This window comes from Oryzias latipes, chromosome 8, assembly GCF_053564925.1.
Source record: "Oryzias latipes strain Hd-rR chromosome 8, Olatipes_Hd-rR_3.1".
NCBI lineage: Eukaryota > Metazoa > Chordata > Actinopteri > Beloniformes > Adrianichthyidae > Oryzias > Oryzias latipes.
Genome location: NC_136244.1, coordinates 25264625 through 25290552, shown reverse-complemented (window position 1 = coordinate 25290552; position 25928 = coordinate 25264625). Strand labels below are relative to the sequence as shown.

At 44.5% G+C, this 25928-nt stretch overlaps 1 protein-coding gene across 3 annotated transcripts in view; it reads left to right on the top strand.

Moving 5' to 3' along the window:
• The window catches only part of sstr3a (somatostatin receptor 3a), a 46898-nt gene extending 27374 nt beyond the window's left edge, over positions 1-19524 (top strand). For 2 of the 3 annotated variants that reach the window (XM_078951893.1, XM_004071155.5), the window contains exon 4: positions 16010-19524. In XM_078951893.1, coding sequence (XP_078808019.1) covers positions 16067-17512 — 1446 coding nt within the window. In that variant the 5' untranslated portion in view covers positions 16010-16066 and the 3' untranslated portion in view covers positions 17513-19524. Of the gene's footprint in view, positions 1-13450; positions 13748-16009 lie in introns of those variants that run through there. The other variant, XM_078951894.1, reaches the window with a different exon arrangement.
• Positions 19525-25928: the final 6404 nt, after the last annotated feature.

The following is a 25928-nucleotide window of genomic DNA, read 5'->3' as shown; positions in this document are numbered from 1 at the left end:
TTGGGTCTAATGGCACCAAAGGATTCTGGGATGCGGCCGGGCATGCGTGTTTCGTTCTGTTGAACCATGACTGAAGTGTCTAAGACCTGAAGTGAGGTCCATGCTGTTTGGCTGCTTAGTGTGTTGAAAAATAAATGCCTTGTGCTTGGTGTTAGAAAAAAATTCAATCCATCCACTGCGTCCGAAAGTACGTACATGGCGGCCGCCAATTAAATCCATAAATTAGCCGCATCACTGAATAAGCCGCAGGGCTGTAAGCGCAGGAAAAAAGTAGCGGCTTGTAGTCCGGAAATTACGGTATATGTCCTCCACACAGTTTTCATTGGAGTGGGGCTTTATAGATAAGTTGACAGAGCAAATGCTGAATAAAAGAAAACTCTTAAAATGCCCCAGACTACTGTGTAGTGCTTTAAATCAGATCAGTGTTTCTCTGTTGTGGATTCAGCAGGTTTCATTTGGGGAAAACCTTTTAGTTTCTAAAACTGAGGCATCGCAGGTCTTTGTGCTCTTCCTCGCCATTTCCTTTTTTACCGCAGTGCGAATCCGTAACATTTGATCTGAGAGCATAAAGAGAGAGTTTGTAGCTGTGTGTGAAGTCAAACAGGTCCTTCATGTATCTGAACCTGCTGATGTGAGCTGTCAGCAGAACAGCGCGCCTCTGAAAAACCCTGAACCTCAGAAATACTGCAGCTGTCAGAGGCTCTGACCTTCAGCGCCGATGCTCAGCTTGACGATGTTTGAGTTGGATCCCGCAGTGAGAGCTTCCCGGGAGCATGTGCGGTGCTGTTTTTGTACAATACCAGTAAGAAAAAGACGGAATATTTCTTCACCAAACATGATCAGTTTGCTGAATGATATTTTACAAACACTGAAGAAGCAGGGGGCTCCGATACAGTTATAATCAACAGAAACGTCATTTCTTTGATGCACTTAAAACAGCTGCTCAGGTGTGTCAGATTACATGTCTGTCTTTTTTTCCCTTTTTTACACAAATGCTTTCGTTGTTTTCCTTCACATCGCTGCTGAAAACACTTTAATAACACCTGCAGGTTTTTTTAATCCTCTTGTCAAAATATTCCTTTTACTGTCAGTTTCAAATGAATAAGTCTGATTCAGGAGGAAGAATGTCTTGTTCTTTTATTAGCCTGGAGAAGGTTTTTTTTATCTTTCATTTTTAGGAAATGAAATCTATCCAGACTTCCGCTGTGGAGCGTTGGGTCTCTCTAAAACCAGACGGAAAGCTTTGATGTGCTGGCCTGAAGCCTCCTCAGACCAGAGGATGTTTGGAGGAAACGGGCACATCGTTCTCCTTTGGCTGAAATTGAGTTACGTGTTTGTTAATCTCTGGACAAATGGAGTCTAAAGGAGTCTGTTGAGATGGAGACAAAGCTGTTTGACAGCAGATCGATCAAACTTCAGAAAATGACTCCGAGAATGAGATTAGGAGTGGGGAAAATCAACCTCTGTAGAGCAGCCTCGTTCGGCCGTCGGAGCAGGTGGAGAGCTCAGTCAGGAAGGGGGGTGCTATAAAGAAAAGAGGCGCTTTAGTGATTCTGGATGAGTCCCGGGTGAGAGTTTGCCACACAGAAGTGCTGCAGGTTAAATCTCTGAAAAGAGGCACTTGGAGCGTCATTGTTCCCTGGAGCGCGTGGAAAGTGAGGATGAAGATCTAAAGGTTTCTGCTCTGATAAGAGAAGCAGATGGATGTGCTCTTTAGGCAGACTTCACCTTCTTTTGTTTTCCTGTTGGTAAAAGTGACTCCAGTCGAGTAAAATTGTTTTTGCGCAGATTCACAAACAAAGGCGGAGAGCAGAGGTGTGTATGTCAGCTTGTTTGTATTTACCTCTAAGGCTTACCTGTTTTTACATGAAAGTACATTAATTTTGCTGGGTCAAGTGAAACCGTTTGTTAGAAAGAACGTCTGTCTTTCCTTGCTGCAGTTTTAACCCTATGGGGTCCAGATGACCCGATCCTAACATTGACATGTTATCCCTATCATGACACAGGTGGATAAAGGTGAAGAGGATTTCATGTAATCCATGGACACCAGTGAAGATCAAGAATCGTTGAAGAAAAAAGGTTCAGCGCACTGTCTAGTGGGGTCCAGATGACCCCACTCCCAATGTTAAAGTGCCCAGGATAGCACAAGGGTTAAGCTGAATTGGTCTGTGGGAGGGGCTGAGTCACTGGCTGCAGCATCAGCCCATTGCTGATGAGGTCTGTAACAAATACACGAATACTCGGATATTTGCGATATGTTCTCAACATTTTGAGTACGAATAGTTGTAACAGTCAAAATAGCTGATTGCCAGTTTTTATAAATACAGTGGAGTACAGTCAAACTACAATTAAGGGAATTTGATTCTCGCTCTAAAATACAGAATAGTTTTGTATTTTAAGTATATAAACCCAACAAACTGATTATATCCATATATCAACCATTAAATCAATTAAATAGTAGGAATCATTGTTCGATCAGTGAATCAATTACCACGATTCCTTAATCCAATCAGATCACTGCCTAAGTAACAATCCACAGCTCTCCTTTTGATAAATATCCATCCATCTTCTTCCACTTGTCCTCGACCGGGTCTAAGCAAAGATGGGCACACTTCCCCCGCCCACTTCTTCCAGCTCCTCTGGTGAGACCCTGAGGTGTTCACAGGACCTCGTTCTTTGGATCACGACCCAGAGCTCACGACCATAGGTGAGTATTGGAACGAAGATCCACCGATAAATTGAGAGCTTTGCTTTCTGGATCAGCTCTCTCTTCACCACAACGGATCGGTACAGCAATGCAAAACAGAGGGCGACGCTCCGATCCACCTGTCAATCTGGTCTTTGCTCACTCGTGAACAAGACCCCAGGATTTTTAAACTCTTCTACCTGGGGCAGGAATACTCCACCCACCCAGAGAGGACAAACTACCTTTCTCCGGTCAAGAAACATGGCCTCAGATTTAGCACTGCTGACCCTCATCCCAGTCGCCAACCGCCCCAATGCATGCTTGAGGTCCTGGCTCGATGAAGCCAACAGGACATCATCTGCAAAAAGCAGAGAGCAAATCCTGTGGTCCCCAAACCAAACCACAGTGTACTACAGGGGACACAGTCGAACGCCTTCTCCAACTTCACAAAACACATATGGACTGGTTGAGCAAAGTCCCAAAAGCCCTCCAGCACCCTGAAGAGGGTGTAGAGCCGGTCCACTGTTCCACAAGCTGATAAAGAAGAGTGAAAATAATTTGTGCTTCACATCGGACTGCCAACAGCTCTTCTTTTACACCGAAAAGAGAAGAAAAAAATCGAATTGGAAAGCTTGTTAAATAAAACTACAAAGAATTGGATAAATTTGCTGCAAAACTAGTATTTCGATCGCCCCGCGGTGGCATTTTGGGATATGTGATCATAGTCTAACTTAAGAATTAAACATGAGCAGTTATCTCCACAGAAGCAAAAAAACTGCATCCATTTCAAGCACTTTGTGGCTTCAGCAGACGTGTCCTCGATTCTGTCCCAGCCTCATCACGCCATGGACATCAAATGACGGAAATATAGATCCTTTCAGGACCATGTCCTATATTACAAAGCTTTCTACCGCCTCAGAAACATCAGATCACATGAGTTGTGGTTGTGTGTGTGAGGAGTGGCGCCTCCTTTAATGTCGCCTAAAGAAAAGAGGATGTGGCAGCAGAGCTGAACTTCATTTTAAAGCATGAATGGAGTCATTTCAGGAGTTTTGAGAAGCCTGAAGGGTTTGTGGGAGGTTTAGTCGAAGATCAATGAGTCAGAATGGAATGTGACAACTATAATTCAGATATCGGACAGATTTCAGCCGCGTCAGCCGACAGATGTGACCAGGAGCTGATTTTCATAAACTCTCATCTTTGAAAGGTTTTGTTTTGAGGTATTCTGCAAACTGCTGATTATTTGAAACTGTCAGACTTGCATTGCAAATATGCAATCAAAGAGTCTCGTTTTTAAACGCCTCCTTTTGGACGAACCATCATAGGCAGTAGAAGAGTTTGTTCTCTGACTTTTTTTCAGATTTAGTTTGAAAAGTTTCTATCTGGATGAAGGAAGTCACGAAAACCGAATGGCTTTTACTTATTTTCTTTAACAAAAGGACCGTCTTTGAAGCTCGCCGCTTTGAAACAATGTTTCAATCAGTTATTTATAAGGTGGCAGCTCAACCTAAGTTATTCATAACAGTTTATTCATCTTACATATTAATTCAATTCAATTCAATTTTATTTGTATAGCCCAAAATCACAACAACAGTCGTCTCGATGGGCTTCGAAGTAAAACATGAACTCAAAAGGATCACGAATACAAAGAGTTCAATAGAAAAATACTAAAATGAACTAACAAACTGACCAAGCTATACTGGCATCCCTGCCCTTAGACCCCCCTTCGCGGTAAGGAAAAACTCCTGAAAAACCGGATTCCGGAAAAAACGAAGAAACCTCAGGGGTGCCCACATGAAGGAGGGATCCTCCCCCAGGACAGATTAATTTAACTCAATATCTGAGTAGCTTAAGGACCCACTCTGAGGAAAATCTTGTTTTTAATATTTTTTGTGGCATTTTTCTGATGATAACAGACAAATGTAAAGAAAATTAAACTTTAAATTGTATTTCTGAGTGTTAGAGGCTCTTAGCTAGCGAGAGAGTGTAAACAGAGAACTCTCTATAGTGGCGTGCAGGAATGTTCGGCTGGTGAGGCACTGATGTCATCAGTCAGATTTACAAACAAATGAACTCTACAGAGTAGCTTAGGCTACGTTCACACTGCAGGCTGAAACAACCCAATTCTGATTTTTTTGTCCCTACACCACTTGTATCTGATCTTTTCATGACAGTCTGAACGACACAGATCCGATCTTTTGAAATGCGACCTCCGTCTGAACGGCCAGGCCACATGTATCCGACCCGTACGTCATTGATACACTTCAAACGTCATAATTCTGCGTTGAAGTAGGCGAGAACGAGAACATAAACATCAACCATGGCGGACGATGCTGCTGAGACCAGTCAGTGGAAGGGAAACGAGGTCACCGACTGATTAATATTTGGGGTGACAGCTCTATTCAAGCCAAACTCCAGGGCTCTTATCGCAACCGGGCGGTTTTTGAAAAAATTTCCAGCGAAATGGCTGAGGGTGGTGTTTAACCTTTCCCGCGATGACTTGTTTTCCTTTCCGACCGTGGTCAGAAGCGTGGGGGAGACTTTCTCCAGGGCCGAAGGCGGATCCTCCTTCGGGGATCACAACTGTTTTATACTTATAAATGAAGTCCGTGCGCGGCTCCTTCTGAAGAAACACATGGCTCTCAACAGTTTCCTGAGTTTAGACACGTTTTGAAAATGACGCTGAACAATAGTGGAGAATAACTAGATGGCTGCACTTGACTGGCTTCCACTAATACCATTATTCTGTAGCTGTGGTGTTGTATTCTCTGGGATCACCAGCGCCCCCTGCCTTGAGGCACATGTACTGCCGGCATCACTTAGTGTATTTCTAATGCGCATTTTTAGTGGATAAAAAAGACTAAGTGGGTCACAAACTGGCACCAATGTAATCAGATAGTTGGCGAGGAATAGAAAAAGGAAATAATTAAAGAAAAAGGGTTAGAAAACATTAAAGCACATGTGTCAGCTGCAGCTCCAGTCAGTGTGTGAGGGGCAGGCTGGCTGCAGGGGAGACATGGGCAGCTGGTGCCTCACCTGCCGCTTTCTCGTGTATTTGAACAGGAAATTCTCAAATTGACAACTTTTTTTTTTTTTTTTTACCAAAGAAACGTTGAAAACCCACCAGACTTCCTATAATCCCTTTCTTTATGCTCTCTCCTGCTATCTTACAGCCCCTCACGCCCCCACTCTAGCGCATCGGAATGGAGCGGAGCAAGGAGCTGCCAACCAACTGTAGTCCCTCCATCAGTGCTACAAGCCTTTTCAAACACTTTACATCTGAGTCACAACAATTTGCATGAAGAAATACTCAAAAATTCAATTATAAGCTTGATATTCTATATACATATGACTGCCATTGTCAGAAAGAGGCCACAAGAACAAGTTAAAAGCACCAAAAAAAAAACAAATTTTCAGTGGAATGGGTCTTAAAATGACTGTAGATGTTGGAAAACCGTCCAATCAGAGCTCACATCTTAAAGGTTGTTTGAGGATGAAGACATTTTTATTTTTGAAGGTTTGTGTCTCTTTGTGCAGCCTTCCTTGGTCTCTGCTGACTCTGCAGGAACCAGCGCTCCATCACCTGCCTGCTGCTTTTCCTTTGAGCCTGATGTCTAATCTGCTGCTCCTAATCTGCACTCCAGACATCAAGTAATTGGGGCTGAAAGCACAACTTGTTCGCACTTTTCCGGCACAATAGCCAAATGACGTTACTGCTTTAAAAGGGAGATGGGAGCATTCGCAGCAGAAACCTCCAGCTGTGTGCGTCACACTCCGCCGTGTTGTCTCTGATGTCTGTGGGAAGAAAAGCAGGGTTTGTGAGTTTCTATGGCAACACGTGAGAAACTTTCTTTGAAAATGACCCGCTGAAGGTTAAGAAGAGGAACACTGACAAATAGATGCGCACATACCTGAGCTGCAGGTAGAGGATCCAGCTTTCAAAGGTTTTTCCTCCGATCTGCTGCTGAGAATTCACAGACCTCAGGGGATTCTGGGTAAAACTCAGGCTTTTATCAAGAATCTCATTCAGCAGCTTTCATGTTTTATAAATCCGACGCTTTGATCAGAGTCGGCTTCAGTCAGCTTTGGTTCGCCGTTCATTTAGGATTTCAGAACAGTTTGAAAGACGACGGAAAAGAGACAAATGTCACACAAAACAAAGCTGTTATTGGTTATAATGAAACCAACGTGTTATCAATCCTCATGGTGCGCACGTCAGCTGAACTATGGACATGACATGAGCCCAGCATAGAGCAGGTCTGCGATCGGATTCAATTCACAAGTTAAAGATTCACAGATCAAACCACAAATCTTACTGTTTAATCTATTATGTCTGCTATATGCAAGTCTTTTCACTGGATTTATCAAAATACAATGTATTCAAGCAGCATCATGTATACCTTTATTTACAACAGGAGATCAACAAAACTGATAAAAACGCAAAGATTTTTGAAAAAGTATATATACTTTAAACAATGTCACACTAAAGTTTTCCTATCAACTTCCTGGTTAACTCACATTCCTTTTCTCCACACTGACAAACAACAGAAAAACGTTTTTCATCTTTAGTAGAAATACTTTAAAACTCCCAAAACTTTAGATGAATATTTTCATAATCCGTTATGTTTTATTCAAATTGTCCACTATATTTTAAAAAAAAAAACTTTTTTTTTTTTAACTTACTTCAGTAAACTCATCTTCAGTCTCATAATTTTCAACTATGAAAAGCACTTGTCAGTTGTTCTAGCTGACTCTCATGTCTGATCGACCATGCTGTTGGCGTTGGCCCGACGTCCTGGACGCCGTGTTCCTCAGATAAAACGCTTCGTAACAAAATGATCACAGCTCCGTCCGTTGCTGCAGGTAAAAGCCAATATTTATTTCCTCATTTCTGTACAGAGGATCTGTAACTTGAAAAAAACATTTATGTTTTCTTTGTGGCAACGGTTGAAAACCATTTGCCCCTCACAGCAACACACCTCTGATTTAAAGGGTCTGTATCATTCTTTTCTTACGCCTTTCAGAGTAAACTATATCCATACATATATATTTGATAATGTATTCACAATAATGAGCACATTGTTTTAATCAAGTAGGAGTTATTTTCCCAGTTCTTTACTTAGAAATAATACAACTCAATCTCTAAGGCTCCGCCTTTTTGCTCCTTGTGGGTGCCGCCCATTTCATGACATCATCTCAGAGTCGGCCTCTGCAGCGTGTCTGCAGGTCTCCCATGAAAACAAACAACATCCAAGTTTTTGCAAAGATGGATGTGCATTTTGTGCATAGAAAAGGAAAGCGTCACAGTTAGCACCTCAGAGAAAGTGGGTGTGTCTGTTAGCCTGGGGGGCGGTGCTGGCAGCGTAGACTCTTCCTGGAAGGGGCTGTTCTCATTGGTCCACGACAGCTTGTGAGAACCCGCTCGTTTTCGTGGGTTGGGAGGGGCTGGTGTTCAGAGCGCAGGTCTTTAAAGGAATGCTCGGAGATGAATGAATGAATGTTGTTGTTTTTTGTGAGAAATTAACTTTATAATACACCTAAAAGCTAAAAAAGTGGATCTCGCATGACATGGGCCTCTTACTGTATCTAACATGCCATTCCATTTCCTTCCGGTGACACATTTTGTTTATTCAGATAGCTGCTACAGCAGTGAGACCAGATGTTCTAATCAGTCAAGAGTGACGGAACGTCAGCTTAGCGAGAGGCAGATGAAGTCCATCGTGTCTGGTGCACACTGTGGGGGTAGTATCATGATGTGGGATTGCTGGATGTTGATCATCAAGAGTTTGACGTAAAAACGAATTTGAGTGCTATGACTCCCCTTCCTCTGTGAATTGTTAGCGCGACTTCCTTTGGGACGGGCGTTGACATCTTCACACATAGACGTCCTGGTAGCACTCCACCAAAGGTTCAAACCTGCTGTGCTCTGAGCATATCAATCATTTTCCCTCTCATCAATCAACCAGACTCAACTAACAGGCCTTTTGTAGATCAGGCTCCATTAATCCTCACGCCGAGGCCCTCAGGCTGCTAATTGGCTCCCTTTCAGCCGTGATTCAGCGTTGCAAACTCAGGATGAAATTCTGATAAGGTGACACCTTCCACCCTCGCCTCCTGCAAAACCAGGGTATAATTGCAGAAAAACGCAGCCGCCTGCATGCCAATTTAAAGACGGTTTATGCTCAGGCAGAAAGAGCTGATGTGACAGGGCAGAAAAGAAAGAAAGCCTCACAGAGGTTTATTTTTGGAATTCAACAAGCTCACTCCAAATGAGGCTTCAAACACAGAAAGAGACCAACAGATTCATTTCTGCAGTGAGTGTGGGAAAATCCTGTTTATGGTTTAGTCTGTGGTTTCAGCGGTCTGGGAATGCACCTCTGTGCCCCTGAAGCCACAGACAAACCTGCTCAGACATATTAAAACTGTTTGTCTTCCTGGGCAGATAATGAGGATCTGATGAGCAGACATGAGGCAGAAGACACCCCAGCAGATATCAGGGTGAATCAATTCGGTCCCGCGGGAGCGAGGTGATGAGACCAGATTTTCTGATTTCTAAGTTGCTGCATCAAGTCAACGCCTCAGATTTAATTACAGAGCGATGCCCACGGCTACAACCTGCCGGCAGGTGAAGCGACACAAGCCACTCGTCTGACAGCGCCGTGATCTGCAGAGAAAAGTGGTCAAAAGTGAGGCGTGAGGGGCTCAGTCTTCATCTGAGCTGCTTAAATCTCAGCATCCCCCCTCCTTGGCGTTGGATCAAACCCGCAGGTGGAGCTGCGACCTGGGCTGTAAACGGGACGTGAGATGTCCCCCCCCCTCATCAGGCCCAACCAGAAGCCCCTTCTTCTTCTCTCTGAACCACTTCGACTGGGGAAAATAAGAGAAATCCATCTAAATTTAATTTGCCTGTTTGATTTACGATGCCAATCTCTGGGTCTTCTCTTTCTCTGGTTTCCATGGCAGCTGCTGAGTTTAACATAAAATGCTCCTGATCAAATTTGGGATATTGAAATATGATTAATGTGACAATGTTTTGCAATAAGAACAACTGCAAATGCTTGAAGAATAGACATTTTTAGTGTCTCTGTGCTTCCTTCGCAGAGAAAACACTGAAAGGCTTCGGTTATCGACTCTGCCGCTGTCAGCTTGGATGTGAAAATCATTTCTCACTGCGTTTGTTGGTTCAACTCTGGTTAACAAGCTCGGCTGCACATCTGTGCTGCTCTCACTGTTGATTTTCTGAAAAGAAACGAGGACAGAAGCACCTTCTGAGTTGTGTAAGAATGCTCCCCTCTGTTTTAAAGAGAGCCTGAACTCAGCTGGACGGCTGTGCAGCCAGGAGTGAAATTGAATGAGAAGTCTCTGTATGCCTTCACACTGCAGGTTTGTCATGACTTCAACTTGGAGTTTGTTTCTTCTGCCTCAGTGTTTTGTCAGATCCTGGAAAACCTGAGATAAAAAATGATTCCCAGAAATATAAATCCATCAGCAGCAGAGGAGGGCTGTGAAAGCGCAGCTGCTATTGATGCTTCCAGCATGACATCCTAAAACACAACGCTGGTCAGGAAATCGATCTGAGGAAAGACAAGTCGGTCTTACTTTGAAGATTTAAAAACACGGAACCCTTGGAGATCTTTCTGCAGATATGTTGCAATTTCTTTTCTGTCCAGAACTCACTTCTAACTCTTTATGTCAGACGTCAGCCTGACACACATTGGGGTTATGGAGGTGGAAATAAGTTTTTGATCCCCGGCTGATTCTGTATGTTTGCCCACTTAAAAAGAAACTGACAGTCTTTCAATTTAAATTCAATTTTATTCATATAGCCCGATACTACAACAATAGTCATCTCAAGGGGGCTTCATCATTGGGGTCTTTCATCCTACTGGTACGTTCATTGGAACGATGAGTGATTTAAAAAATCAACTTTAAAGAATTTCAAGCATTTCGTTGAGGGAAATAAGTATTTGAACTCTCTTTCCTCTATGTGGATAAACCCATAGAAAGGGTCAGAGGTTTCTTGTAGTTCATGAGTAGGTTCCTGCACATATCAGGAGGAATTTTGCTCCCCCCTTTCCTTCAAATGACTTCTGAATCACACAGTTTGGTGGCTGTTGCTTAGCAACTCTGAGCTTCAGCTCTCTAAATAGGTTTTCTATAGGGGCGAGGTCCAGAGACTAGTTGGGCCGCCCCATGACCTTGATCTGCTTCTTCTTCTTCAGTCATTCTTTGGTTGTCTTGGCTGGATGTTTTGGATCATGATCCTGTTGGAAGACCCATTCACCACCCATTTCTTTTTTTTTTTTTTTTTTTTTTTTACCTTGTCCTGTCCAACAGCTGGGCAAACAGATGAGAGCTGAGGGCCTCTTGTGTTGGACATATTTTACTTTAACAAGAGGGGTTATTAATCTTCAGACAAACCAAAGGTATGTCTGAATAAACCCCTTTTGTAATTGAGGCCAAACTTTATTAATTTCAAACATGTTTGAAGATCTTTGGTGTTGGACCGGACGGAAAAGGAAAGAGGGGAAGAAGAGAGAGGGACGTTAGAAAGAGGGGGGGAAGGAGGGTGATAGTAGGAGGGGAAGGGGGATAAGACCATGAAGCAGCATAGAGCAACAAGTTTACTGGTTGTTAATCACTATGGTAAGGCTCAAATGCAGTACAAAAAGGGCGGAGCCTGTCCACACACACACCCAAGTGTCAAACACACCTGCTAGCTGCAAAAATGTCCATCTGTCGACATGTACACAAAACAGATAGTGCTCACACGCAGCGGCAGCCGGAATCCCCCCCACGCCACACGGAAACCGGCAGGGAACAACCGCCGCCCGGGCGACCAAGCCCGCCACCCAGGCCAGGGCCAGCAGGACCGCCGCAAGGCCCCCCAGAGCCAGAGAGCAGGGAGGCACAGAGGGAAAGAGAGGGCCGCCCCAGCCCAACCAGGAGAACAGCCCCCCGCCGCGCCGGGAGAGCCCAACGCAGGGCCCCACCGGAGAGGGACGCCCACAGCCCCAGACGAGCACCCCACCACCACCCAGGAGTTCCGGGCATCCCCCCGCCCCAACCCCAGGTACGAGCCAGGACCCCCCCAAGGGAGACCCGCCCCGCACTCCAGGCGGCCATCCGCCCGGCCCACGGTTGGTCCAGGGAGGAGCAAGGCAGGGGCCCGCCGCCCCCGCCCAGGAGGGGGGAACCCCGGGGAAAAAAGAGGGCCCACAAGGGGTGTTGTAAATATGGCCCGACCAGGCTCGGCCACAGTTGGAAGTTTGGCGGGGCCCAGCGCTCAGGAGCAAGGACCAGAACCCACCCCCCAGGGACACCAACACCCCCGGCTCAGATGTAATGTGAACCCCCCCACCGCGCGGAGAGAGCACCGCCGGGCCCAGGAAGCCGGCACCCCGGGGACACGGCCGCCGCTGCAAAGGGGCCCGTACCCCCCACCAGGGAAGAGGCAGGGGACAGATGGTCCTAGGTCCCACCTTCCTTGCAAAATGTGTGTGCGTATATGTGTTTAAGAGGGTGTGTGTGTGCATGTGTGTGTGTTTATGTTGGGATGTATATATTGAGGGGGGAGGGGTGTGTGTACTAAGGGGGGTGCAGTTAAAATTGGCGGGTAGGGCACTAAGGGGACATCTCCTGATTACTCACAGTGATGTCCCCTCACCCTCCCCACCAAGGGGCCCTAAATGTCTAAGGTGCGGTTAAAATTGGCGGGTAGGGTGCTAGGAGGACATCTGCTGCTTGCTGGCAGTGATGTCCAAGCACCCCCCCTACCAAGGGCCCTACATGTCTAAGGTGCAAATAAAACCGAAAGAGGGGGGGCCCACTCCATACGGCAACCATAGGAGGGGGGGCCACTGCCTAGTAAACCCCCCCCCCCAAGGCTCATCGCAGGCTAAGCCCCCCACCCCCTCACCCTATTATGAGGTTATATGAGGAAGGGGGTAAGTTGGGGACAGCTGGTAGACTGTCCCCCGGTGGTCAAACAGCCGTCCCCCGCCCCCCCCCCCAGCAAGGGGGCCAGGCCCACCCAGCCCAGGGGCCCCACCCCCGGAGGCGCCGACACCCCAGGCCCAGCACCACCCACCCCACACAGAGGGAGAGGAGCCAGAAAGCGCCGGCCCCCCCCGGAGCAAGCCCAGGCCCCCACCCCCAAACGCCGGCCCTAGAAGAGCTCTGGTCAGGCCTCGACGGGACCGAGGCAGCCAACCGGCCGGGGAAACCGCCGATGGCCTCAGCGGAGACCCCGACCCGTCAACCCCCCCTGCCCCGTACCAATAGCGCCCCCCCCCCTCCCCCAGAATGCCCCCCCACAGGACAGGGCCGACAAGACCCCCCACCCCACCCCACCCCAGACCCCGCAGCCGAAGCGGATGACACCCAGAGCGCCCGGGGGCCCCAAGAGGGTTGTCCCGTCCCGCCCCAGAGCCAGGGAAGGGCTGATCCCAGCCCCAGGCGTAGATGGGAAGCCCGTCCAGTGCCGCTGGGCCCCCCCCCCGAGCAGCGCCCCCCGCCAACCCCCCCCAGCACAGGCAAAGGGACCACCCCCCCAAGCCAAGCCGGAACACCACCCCACCCCCCCACCACGCACCCCCACACCCAAGCCCAGAGGACCACGCAGCGCCCCAGCCCGCCCCACCCCGGCGCCGGACCCGACCCCCCGACCAACGGAGCCCCCACCACCCCCCGCCAGGCACCGGAGGCCCCGGCCCCCACCCCAGCCCACGGCAGAAGGGCAAGGAGCAGCGACGACCAGGCCCCCCCCACCCCCTAAGTCATGGAGTCAGCTATGGGAGACCAGAGAGACCGAATTCTTTCAAAGTTACTTGAACCTTGGGCTGACATTTTTTCCAAGCTGATCTGATCAAGCAGCAGATTTCTGTGTTGACTTATATTTATATTTTTCTTGCTTTTCCAATTTATTAAAATAGTTTTTTTAGCAATGCAAAGAGTTATGAAAATGATAGAGCCTAATCCTCCTTCTACATCGATGGCACTCATGTCACCACCCATTTCTAAGCCTCCTGGTGAAAGGAAGGAGCCACGCCCACCTCTAAGGTCTAAACAGGATTTGAAGCATAGAAGTCTAAAGGAAAATCTCTGCTTTGGTCATTTTAGGAACTGCAGCATTTGGTACTTTGAGTTTTGCTCACAATAAAACTTCATAAAACTGTGTTTGAGGACAAATTTGGGATCCTAACACAATCAAAGTTTGATTCTGTATTGTGTGAATCCAGGAATAATTTTTCTTTGCGTTTTAAAATAGAAATTAGTAATACAAAGGTTATTTTTTCTCATGCCATCTTCTAGTTGTAAATTATTTACACGTGTTCTACTTTTTATGGTAAAACTGTGAATTTTTTGTGTGGTGAAGTGAGCCTCTCCCATAACGTCATATAATCTATGATATTGATGAGGAGCGGCGGCGGGGATGATGGCGTGCTCACAGAGATGCACGTCATCACATGTGGATGCTGTCAAAAGCTGTGGTGTCATTGATTACAAAATACAGTTTGATCATCCATGTAAAACAAGCTGTTAGCAGTATTGACTCTTGTGTTTGTGTGACGTGAGAAGCATCAGCGACCTTTTAGAGACACAAGAACAACGAGGGCACATGGATGTTTCTGCATCACCAGAACCTCCCTCTGAGTCGGTGTTTGACAGCTGCATTTGGTAGAAATCATCAAACTGTGTTTTCAGAAATGTAAGCGTGAGTCTGTCTGCGGCTGTCATACATGCTCATTATAAAGCAGAGTGTGTCATCACGTTTGAGAGGGTCAAAAAATGAAATAATGTGCAAATATGAAATAGGAATGATTAGAATTCACTGAAAATGTGACTGAGAAACGTCAATTTTATGTGAATGTATTTTAAAAGAATTCCAGATATGTTTTAGAATATATTTCAACATTTCAGTCGGTTTCAACTTGAACGATTGACTCATTTTAAAATGAAAATTAAAACAATCTTTAAATTATTTCTTCACTTTGAAATGTCTCCTCCTTGGTTTCTTTAGTGTAATCATGTTATGAAATAAAAATATTTTAGTTGATACATTTATAAACCTGCCCCACATGTATATATTACAAAGCTACTGCTTGGGTCAAATTGACCCACCGTAAAAACGTTTTTTTCTCCTTGAAGCATCTCCTGCTTACCTTTTTTAGTGTAATTAACATACATAATAAAAATGGTTCAGTTAATATATTTGCGAATCCGCCCCACATGTTTATAATACAAAGCTACGGCATGGGTAAAATTGACCCAACTTAAAAAAGTATTTTCCCCCATTAAGCGTCTCCTGCTTCGCTCATTTGGTGTAATCAGCATATACTATAAAAAATGGTACGAGCCACACGGACATCACCAAACTAAATATTGGTTAAAATGGTTAATAAGGAAGGTATTGATGAAGACATAAGCAATATTTTGGGAGCTTTTATGGGTTTTGTTTGACTCGGGTCAACTTTACCCATGAAAATCAGTGCTGTTCCTCAGAGAAGAACTTAAACAGGAGGATTAAGCGCAGCTCTCTACCAGTTCAGGCTACTTAATCAGTTCAGATGAGCTGATCATCAAAACAAGAATCAGCTTCACCAAAACCTCCTGTCTGCTTGATCAGCCTGCCGCTTCGCTCAAACTAAAACGTCTTTAAGTTTTTGTGCTCTGGTTCATTCAAAGGCATTCCAAACTTCTAGGGTTGGGGAGTTATCGGCTATGAAAGTCCAAGTTTGACTGAGGGAGATGGTACGGCCTGTTTTTGTGAGTCTGCTGCATTCCTCATAAAGAGTAAAACCACAACGTCTTGATTCATTCCGATGTTTTAAAAAATTGTTTTTGGCTGTGAGGAACAGGAGAGTTGTTTCTTTTAACTCACTGAATATTTAAGCTATCCAGCAGTGGACGCAGTTTATTCTTTAGGGACAAATGAAAAGCAGATGTTTTGTTTGTTTCTTTGCAAAGAACAATTTTGTGAATAAAAATCTGGATTTTTATTCACAAAGTTGGGTTGTAAATGTTTTTAAAAAGAGAAGCCGCTCCTGGTCCTCTTCAGTTGATGAACACAAAAAACAAAGGCTTTTAATCTCCCGAAACTTTTAAATTATGACTTGACGTGTGTTTTCACTGCAGCCCCTGAATCAAAAAGAATCATTTTTAAAACACCGCTGCATCAGAGATCAAAAAGCTTCAGAGCGGCGCGGAAAAACAAAACACTTTCAGGCTCACTGAGTCTCTTTGAAATCCTGTTCTCTTATTGCAGACTCTGGAGATGAAGCCGTTCGGTTGGATCACAGAACTTTTTTCTTCCTCCAACAGACCAGATGGGCGCGAGCTGAAGGAGCAGAAGGACAAAGCAGCAGGAAGCTCACATCCATGGGTGACTTCTCGCCTCCCGGTGTGGAGATGTCGGCCGAGACGTGGGAGAACGGCAGCTTGGCCGGCCCGTCGCCTGGTCTCTCTCTGGCCCTGCTGCTTTTCAACGAAAGCGATCTGAACGAGACGCTCTTCAACTCCACCAACTCCACCTTCCCAGACTTTTTCTCGGGTCCCAGCGTGGCGGGAGTCCTCATCCCGCTCATTTACATCGTTGTTTGTGTGATCGGTCTGGGTGGAAACACTCTGGTCATTCATATTGTGCTGCATTATTCAAAGATCGAGTCGGTCACCAACATCTACATCCTGAACTTGGCCATCGCAGACGAGCTCTTCATGCTCGGCCTGCCCTTCCTGGCCGTGCAGAACACCCTGCAGTCGTGGCCGTTCGGCTCCTTCATGTGCCGACTGGTGATGACGGTCGACTCCATCAACCAGTTCACCAGCATCTTCTGCCTGACCGTGATGAGCATCGACCGCTACCTCGCCGTGGTGCACCCCATCCGCTCCTCGAAGTGGAGGCGCCCTCAGGTGGCCAAGGTGGTGAATGGGACCGTGTGGGCGCTGTCCTTTCTGGTTGTTCTCCCCGTGGTGATCTTCGCTAACATCCAGAAGGCAGGAGGCACCTGCAACATCTCCTGGCCTCAGCCAGCCAACATCTGGAGGGCTGCTTTCATCATCTACACGTCCACGGTGGGGTTTTTCTGCCCTCTCCTCATCATCTGCCTCTGCTACCTGCTCATCGTCTTCAAGATTCGTAGCTCGGGCAAAAAAGTCCACGCCACCTCCACCAAGAGACGGAAGTCTGAGCGGAAAGTGACCCGAATGGTTGTGATCGTGGTCGCCGTGTTTGTCTTCTGCTGGCTGCCGTTCTACGCCCTCAACATCATCAACCTGCTGGTGCTGCTGCCCTCAGAATACCAAGGCCTTTACTACTTTGTTGTCGTGCTCGGTTACGCCAACAGCTGCGCCAACCCCATCGTTTACGGCTTCCTGTCAGACAACTTCAAGAGGGGTTTCCGGAAAGCCTTGTGCCGCTCCACCAGGAGGGTGGAGAACCAGGAGCCGGTGGAGCACCACCAGCAGCAGGAGGAAAGGCGGAGGGCCCTCATGCCCAGAGAGAGCCTGCGGCGAGCCATCAGGGACGAAGAGGACGAAGATGAGGAGGACGTGTCAGAAATGACTGAGATCTACAGAATCACCCAAAACGGAAACGGGAGTTTCCAGCCGCAAAGCTCTCAGCCGCTGTTCGCCGAAAAAGGAGCGACGCCGGGAGTGACCGAGCTGTCCTCCGCCAACGAGAACGCTGGAGACGGCAAAGGGAAAGAGCCCGTCACCGGGGCAACGGTTCCTCTGCTTCTCAACGGAGCCAAAAATGGGAACGCCAAGAATCTGCCTGAAGAAAATCCGGAGCAGAGCACCTCGCTGGAGATAAGTTATTTATAAAGTAAATGATGGACAAGTTAGCGCCCCCTCTTTTAATCCTTGATGATGTTTATCAAACTAAATGAAATTCTGTTGTGGGTCCTGATTATGCATCAAACCAACAACCTAATGGAACTTTCTCATTATTTATTCAGTGAAAAAAAGAAAATCAAGGCAAAACAAGTTTGACCCAACAAGATCCAGTTTTCCTCTTCCTGTCCTCCAACTCTACTTCGCTATAGATAATTGATGTGGATTCTTTCATTACTTATGTTCACTAACTCTTTTTTCATGCCATTCTGACTCTTTAAATTTCTCCAAAATATACGCTCATTTGCAGAACTCAATGATTGGCTGAACATCCTTTTGCTTCAACATGAGTTAGAATCATCAACCTTCCACCTCCGTGCTTGAGAGTTAAAAAAATGCATTCCTGCCTAAAGTCGTAATCACACCTGCCCCTACAGGGGGTTACGGGCTGTCTGTGGGGTCAAAATGGGCAAACGTGTATGTGGCACGCAGGTGGAAATATATCAAGATTGAAGCTTCAAGGCCCGTACACACCGAGACGAATTTCGCGCACGATATTCGCCGACGTTTAACGCCTCATGACTAAACAAAGGGCACCAATGAGAGTGTGCACACCAACGCGAAAAAACGCCACGCGTCAAAAAAAGAAACGCCTCAGGTTCGTTTTTTTTTTTCACGCGTCGCGTCGAAATCTATTCGACCAATGAGAATTGCGCTTTTCCACAGGTGTCTGGAGCTTCTGGAGTTACAGTAAAACACAACTTGGGGGCGCTCAAACAGAAAACTGCCTTGCTGAGCACATATACCAGCGAAGAAGATAGACGGCAAGTAGCGTCTACACTGCCGCAAAGAAATAATGACGGACATTCTAAAATATCCCCGAACCAAGCACCAGTTGGAGCAGCTGGTGCTTGAAATATTCATGTTTTCTTTGTTTGATTCTGACAATCGCGTAAATACTTGTTCTCTTCTTCTGAGTGAAAAGCGACTTTAAGAAGCGTAAACTTGCGCAGCGCCACCTTGTGTACAGGAGTATTTCTGTTTTACATTAAGCGCCATCTAATGTCAGGGAATGAAATTGCATGTTCGCTCGGCTCATCGTCAGCGAAAATCGCCTGGGTGTGAACACAAAAAACGTGGCGAAAAACGCTGGCGAATATTCGTCCCGGTGTGTACGGGCCTTAAGGCGTAAATCTCTACTTTGTTTTCTTGAGTCAGAAAGTATTTTACCTAGAAGTTAGAAGTTTTGTAGTCGATTTAGATGGAGCTTGAAAACAGGTTTCTCCCTGACCGTAATCCTTCAGGCTTTGTCTGAACTTTGACATTAAACGGCGTGGATGGACTGATGGTAAATCCCTTAAAACGTCCACTTCTTTCACCATTGGCAGCAATTTTGAATGCTTTCCACTTTGGGATCACCTCTCCCACGTGGAAGCATGAACTCTGAGCAGTTCAGAAACTACTGTGTAGTTTTTCCAGACTCCAAGGACTGTGGCATCTTTGTTTTGACTCTGACACAAACCCACAGGCCCTACAGAAGGAAAATCTGCACAGTCAGTTCTTAACAACAGATAATTAGCAGCAGCTTCCCGTCATACATCCAGTAGAATATGGAAGGAGTTACTTGCCCGTATATTTTTCTCCTTTTAGTTTTTGCTAAAAAGTTTTTCTTTAAATGAACAAATGTATATTTTGTTGTATTTTTGTTGTGAAAATTAACAATTCACACTTTCACACAAAGAGGAAAAACTAGATTCTCATGTCTTAATGAACTTCCTGCCTTTAATGGACCTTTTTTCAGGTTAACACGACCTCTGAAGTGGATTTCATGAATGTTTATAACGTAAATACTGCATGGCTGAATGTACAAACTCCTGCCTTTATTTATTCAGGCATAATGTGACGGTCGTCTGCTCAGAGCTCTGTACAGATCCAGATGTTGGTTCTTTCACACACTTTTTGTAAATGATGTTTCTTTGGATTAAAGGTGTTTGTGAAACCTGTTCAGTTTTTGATCTGTAGTCATGTATTTAAACGATGGAATAAATAAATGTTTTTATTCAACTGCAAACACAGGGGAAGCAAACTTTCATTCTTGAACTGATCTTTACAACACTTCTTTTTCACGTGGATCATTTTTCTGCATCTTGATTCTGTTTCCTGAGCCCCTCTGCAGTCATCCTTTGATCTGGAATAAGAACGGGAATAAATTAGGAAAATAATTAAATTATTTGAAATATATGTATATAGTGTTTGTTATTTCTTCCTCTTATAAGTTGTGTTACCGGAACACTTCATGCATCTGCTCCCCGTCCGACCCGTCAAATTTCAGAACCCTTTGTGGCCCACAAGTCAAAAAGTTAATTATACTGTTTTTAGGCACTTTTTTTTTTAAAGTGTCCTTTTCTACGACATAGTTCCTGCAGAGTGGCAGGAATTCATTAGAAATTCTCCATTACTGAGAGTTTTCTGTTTACACGTTCTCCGACTAGCCCGTCACATATGCGATGCAACAAAAATGACAATATCGGAGTTATACAGCCGTACAGAAAATGACGACGTACGTGGATCTATACGTCTTTAAGTGGATGCATCAAAAGGGGGCGGAGCAGGGAGGATTTTCCGACTGTGTTTTTTCGTCTGCTCCTGATTCACACTGATTTGAATAAAGACATTTTCAGAAATTCAATGTTAAGCTTAATTTTCTTTCAGAAAATCATAAAATGCTCCAAGAACACGTTAAAAATACAATTTTCATCAGAGTGAGTCTGTACAGACGAACATCCAGGTGATTTACAAAAAAAACATCCATTCTGCAGGTTAGAAATTCAAATTCTGACACGTTTACTGTATAAAACTGAAGGAAAACATGTGAGTGAAACTCCAGATAGTCCCTCTTTAATTCGGTGTGATCTTCCTGCTGTGAAGACATTTCCTCTCATTGTTGTGAGTGAAAGCAGCCGCTCTTCTTCACGGTCTCCCGTGGTTTCCTCGGCACAGCAAACGCCCCAGACGCTGTATTTTTATCCATCTGTAAATAAACATGGCTCGTGTTTGGTGTGATTGCGTTGCGAGTCTCCAGCCCACTCCACCCCCGGCCCTGATCAACGGAGGAGCATGGGGGGGGGGTCATTAAAGGCCCATTAGGACGGGATTTGCCTTCCCTCCTGCTGTATTTTTGGCCCCTGGAGGCTGCGGCTGGTTGGATGGGGAGCAGAGGTTTGTTCAGCAGCTGTCTGACAGTGAAAACTGTTGCTGGGAGGCAAAAGGTGATGATGGTCAGATGGCAGCTTTGCTGTGACTCACCGACTGTGCCTGCAGGCGCTCACCCGCCCACAGGAAGGACCCAGACTCGGGCTGCCGCTAACAGCCTATTATTCACTGTTTGGCTGCAGAGAAACTCTGAAGAAGAGGTGCAAACATTGTTAGCAGGTCCTCACATGACCCTGATGAACAGTCAAATCAGCTGATCGCTGCACGCAGGAGGCTCTCGATGAGTGGAGGCTTTAAAAAACTGCGTGGGAGGATTTATGGCCTCTTGTTTGCTAAAAACTAATCTTCACTTCAGCTGAAGTGCAGCAGCAGATTCCCAGGGCGACCCAAACGCATCACGGGGAAAGAGGAGCCGCTTCTGTCCACAAACTCACTGTGCTTTCACTCTTCACTTGTTTTCCTTCAGTGGATGATATCGTTAAGATTATTTTCTGTTTTTCAGCAGCTTCCAGGGGTCTCAACCCTTCCAATGTCAAATGAATCTGTTTCCTTTAAATCATGTTTTTTCCCATATTCAGCAGTTTTACGCACATTAAAAAGAAAAATATAAATCCATGAAAAAGCAGGTTCTCTTTGAGAACTTAAATATTAAATCCTCTGAAAATATATAATGAAGACCACTCCGATGAAAATGTTGTTTTTAACATGTTCTTGTGGCATTTTTTCTGACGATGGAGGACGTACATTAAGAAAATTATGGATCATGGAGGATTTCTCTATTTAAATCTTTGTGGATCAGGGGCAGATGGGTAAATGCCGTTGGAAAAAGAACTTACTTATGCCATAGAAAATACGCTGGGTGGCATAATCATATTTTAAAAACCCTTGGAACGCTTTTACAATACATCAAAAGAGGATCGGACTGGGGCTTTAAACTGCGAAGACTTTAAACTTTTAAAAATATGTTTTGCTTTCTTTCTTTCAAATGGACCTTTTTAGGCCTTTTTTTCTGTAAATTTTTCTTGGGATGAAAAGCCCCAAACATTTAGTTTTAGTTTGTTTTTCTGCCTGCTTCTGCACTCTCTTCTTGGTTTTTTTGGCTTTTTGAATGTTTACCTGAAGAATTTGGCATGTCTGGGACACCGTAGTTTGGCTGTTTTTTCCAGCTAAAAGCTCAATCAGGCGGCCTGAAACCAAAATGAAACTCATGTTTTAGCTCCTCTTAATCCAGTCCCTCCCTTATGGCTCTGACTGTGTTTTCCAGTCAATATATATTTTCTAAATCTTTTATCTTTAAAAGCTGCTAAATCAGATCAACAGTTCTTGTTTAATCATGAATACTTGCTCTCGTTTCCCTGCATTTTCCCAAAGTGTTTCTTGCTTTTCTGCCCATTTGGCCTTTCCTGCAGCTTATTATTCATGGCCGTGTTTTCATGTAATATCTCATTATGGAAGTGTCTTCCGCCGCAGCCCTTTGATTAACCCTCCTAGAAGAAATGCTGACGCTCGCTGGGGTCCTTGAAGGGAGCGGCGGCGCCTGCTCAGTATTCCCCCCATGCAGCAGCAGCTGCCGCCGCCTGTGAGCAAAAGACTCAAGTGTCAGAGAGGCTCGTGATTGGCTGCTGCAGAAATGTGCTGCATGTTTGTGGCGCTCGTGATTAGCTGTGATTATGACAACAGAACCTGAACACTGCAGCTTTGCAGCCTCAGAAATGAAGCTCAGCTCATTTTGTGAGTCTGTTATCAAACTCTAATACCAATAATCACATGGTTGATGCTAAAACTGATTTTATGTTTTGCTCATAAAGTGCATTTAAGGTCATTTAAATGTTTTTGTTTTTAGTGCTTTTGATGCTGTGACCTTCATTCACCAAAGTCAATGAAGTAGAAAAAGCAGCACTTAAGGAATAAAAGAACATTTCACCTTCAGCACTATAAAAAAAATCTAATAGTCTGTCTTCTTTTAAAATGAAATCATGTGGAGACGGCTTTGATGAGCTAGTGGGTTTGAGAAAGTTTAAAATCCTCCTCTGGCAGGCTTTGAAGTGTCTTCACTCCAGACAGAAAAAAGAGACTTTGCTGCTCATCTGCATCCTGGCCCTGTCTGTTTTTAAGAACTGCAGTAAAGAACGGTGGAGGAGGCACTATGGTCAGGGCTGTCCTCCTGTAGATGCTCAGCACAATGGGAGGCTTTGGACGACACCATGTTCCAGCCCACAGGAGACATTTGGTTTCCTGACAGATGGAAGACGTTTCTACGTCTGAAATTTCAGAGTTTTTGTTCAGTTTTCCTTCACGAATGATGTTCATCTCTCTCTCCCATAAGATGAGCCGTTTTTCTTCCCATCAAAGAACACGTGCATCAAGCACAACATAATTCCAGCTTTCAGCCGCACTCACATCCACGTGAAGAGAGCGGATGACGAAGAAACCATCTGCTCTCCGAGCTGCTCCACAAATGATGACTGATGTAAGAGAGCAGCAGCCTGTCACTGATGCAACAGAAACATGCAAGGACCACAGTCAGCCTCTGTGCTTTCTGCAACCCTGAAAGCACAGCTGTTATAAGAGACAGACCTTCAGCATCCTTCTTTACCTGACTTTTACTCTGAAAGTACACATGCATCAATTCATCTGAGCTGATTTAGTCGGATTTCTGCAGCTTCTCTGAACACAAGGTGGAAAATGAAGGTGATGGAGCAGACTAAATACACTCAAGCACATAGGGGTAATGCTGCTCCAACAGACCAGAATGAGATAAATGAGTCTAAGGTTTGAAACTTTATGTAAATTCAGTGATGACACGATATTTCCAAAGCCTTTGACATTTCCTTTTAAATTAAAAACTGCACTCATCATGAAAGCTGATTCCTGCAGCTGCTGCAGAGATGTGAGCGCCTTAACAGGTGAGACAGCTGAGCACCTGCACACACGCTCAGACTGAATGACTGTCAGTGACTCAGGTGTGAGAACATCCTCGAGTGGTTTCCAGAGCTCCTCTCACGTCTGAATTCTGTTTCACTTGCTGGGAAAGAAACATCAGTGCAAGATCCTCCCAGGTTAGGTCACATTTTATAAAAATAAAAACATAAAACTACCAAAGTTCTGAAAAAAATGCAAGCCACTTTTCTTTGCAGTTGAATTTAATTGAGATGGGAGGTTTTTGTAGAAGATATTGCTCGGCTTCGCACTTAAGTTTTATACTAAAAAATGTTAAATGTAAAATTGCTCTATAGTAAAAAAAATAAAAATAAAACAAAAAATAATGATATTATGTAAAACAGTAACAGTATTTGTGTTTTGTTTACTTTAATGCACGGAAGTGTGAACATGGTTGCTTACTGCCCTCCAGTGGCCATTTATGAGAACTACACCATTACTTTATAAATGGATGCGATAGGAGGGCTGAAATATGTGGAAGCGATTATGTAGCATAAATAAAAAGCAAAGTCAAAATCAGAAATGCTTTTTCATTTTCAAAATGAAGCTGCATTTTTTGACTCAAAAATATAATGAAAAAGCAATCCACCAAAATGCTTTTTCATTTCCTTCCTCAACATCGCTTATTCTGTCACTTAATTAAAATGAAAATGAAAATGGTATTTGACATTTCATTTTCAAGACGTTCTCTGGTAAATGTGTAGCATAATTCATGTAGAAATGTCTAATTTGACATTCAAAATGGATTAATAGAAATGCTTTTTAATTTTCAAAATGAAGCTGCATTTTTTGACTCAAAATTAAAAAGAAAAAGCAATACTTCAAAATGCTTTATCATTTTATACTTCAACACAGCTTTTTCTGTCACTTAATTAAATTGATAAATAAAATAGTATTTGACATTTCATTTTCAAAAAGGTCCCTGGTAAATGTGTACCATAATTCATTTAGAAATGTCTAATTTGACAATTAAAATGGATTAACAGAAATGCTTTTTAATTTTCAAAATGTAGCTGAATCTTTTGACTCAAAATTAAAAAGAAAAAGCAATATTTCAAAATGCTTTTTCATTTTATACTTAAAACCGCTTATTCTGTGTCATTATTAAAACGAAAATGCAAAGAGGGGATTGCATTTGCATTTTAACATCCACCCCGCGCACCTTGTCGCAATATTCATTTCTTAAATGCTATAGCAGAGGGGAGGGGGGGCGATGACATCACTGCTCTCTCTGTGTGTCCGGCTGCTGACTGACGCACACACATGCACCAGGAGCAGACTGTGTTAGCGGCAGAGAAGACGGCTTTGTGATGGTTGTGAACTTCTGATGAGTTTCCACAGCTTCTCAGGACTAAGTAGCTGCATGTCCGCCTTCTGCGGTCCTCCTCCTGACGCACACCGGACAGGCTTTTGTTCTTCGGACCGCCAGCTGCCTTCGCACAGCGGAGCGCGAAGCTCCCGACGATCGCTGAAGGCGGAAATGCTGCTGCGATCTGAGAAACCATCATATGAATTTGTGTTTCCAGTGGTGACACACAGAGAAAGCAGTGACGTCATCGCCCCGCCTCCCCTCTGCTATTGCATTTAAGAAATGAATATTGTGACAAGGTGCGCGGGGTGGATGTTAAAATGCAAATGCAATCCCCTCTTTGCATTTTCGTTTTAATTATGACACAGAATAAGCGGTTTTAAGTATAAATTGAAAAAGCATTTTGAAGTATTGCTTTTTCTTTTTAATTTTGAGTCAAAAAATGCAGCTTCATTTTGAAAATTAAAAAGCATTTCTATTAATCCATTTTAATTGTCAAATTAGACATTTCTACATGAATTATGCTACACATTTACCAGAGAACGTCTTGAAAATAAAATGTCAAATACCATTTTCGTTTTAATTTTAATTAAGTGACAGAAAAAACTGTGTTGAGGAAGGAAATGAAAAAGCATTTTGGTGGATTGCTTTTTCATTATATTTTTGAGTCAAAAAATGCAGCTTCATTTTGAAAATGAAAAAGCATTTCTGGTTTTGACTTTGCTTTTTATTTATGCTACAGAATTGCTTCCATAGAAATACGGAGGATTGGGGACATAGAGATAAAAGAAAGAGTGATGAAATATTCTGATTGTAATGTCAGGAGTCTGAATTCTGAGGAAAAATATAGAATTCTGTGAAAAAGTCAGAATTTGTTATTGCCCGTTTTTCCTCTCCATGGCCCAATTCCCCTTCTACACTCAATAAAGTGAGTAGCATTTGGTT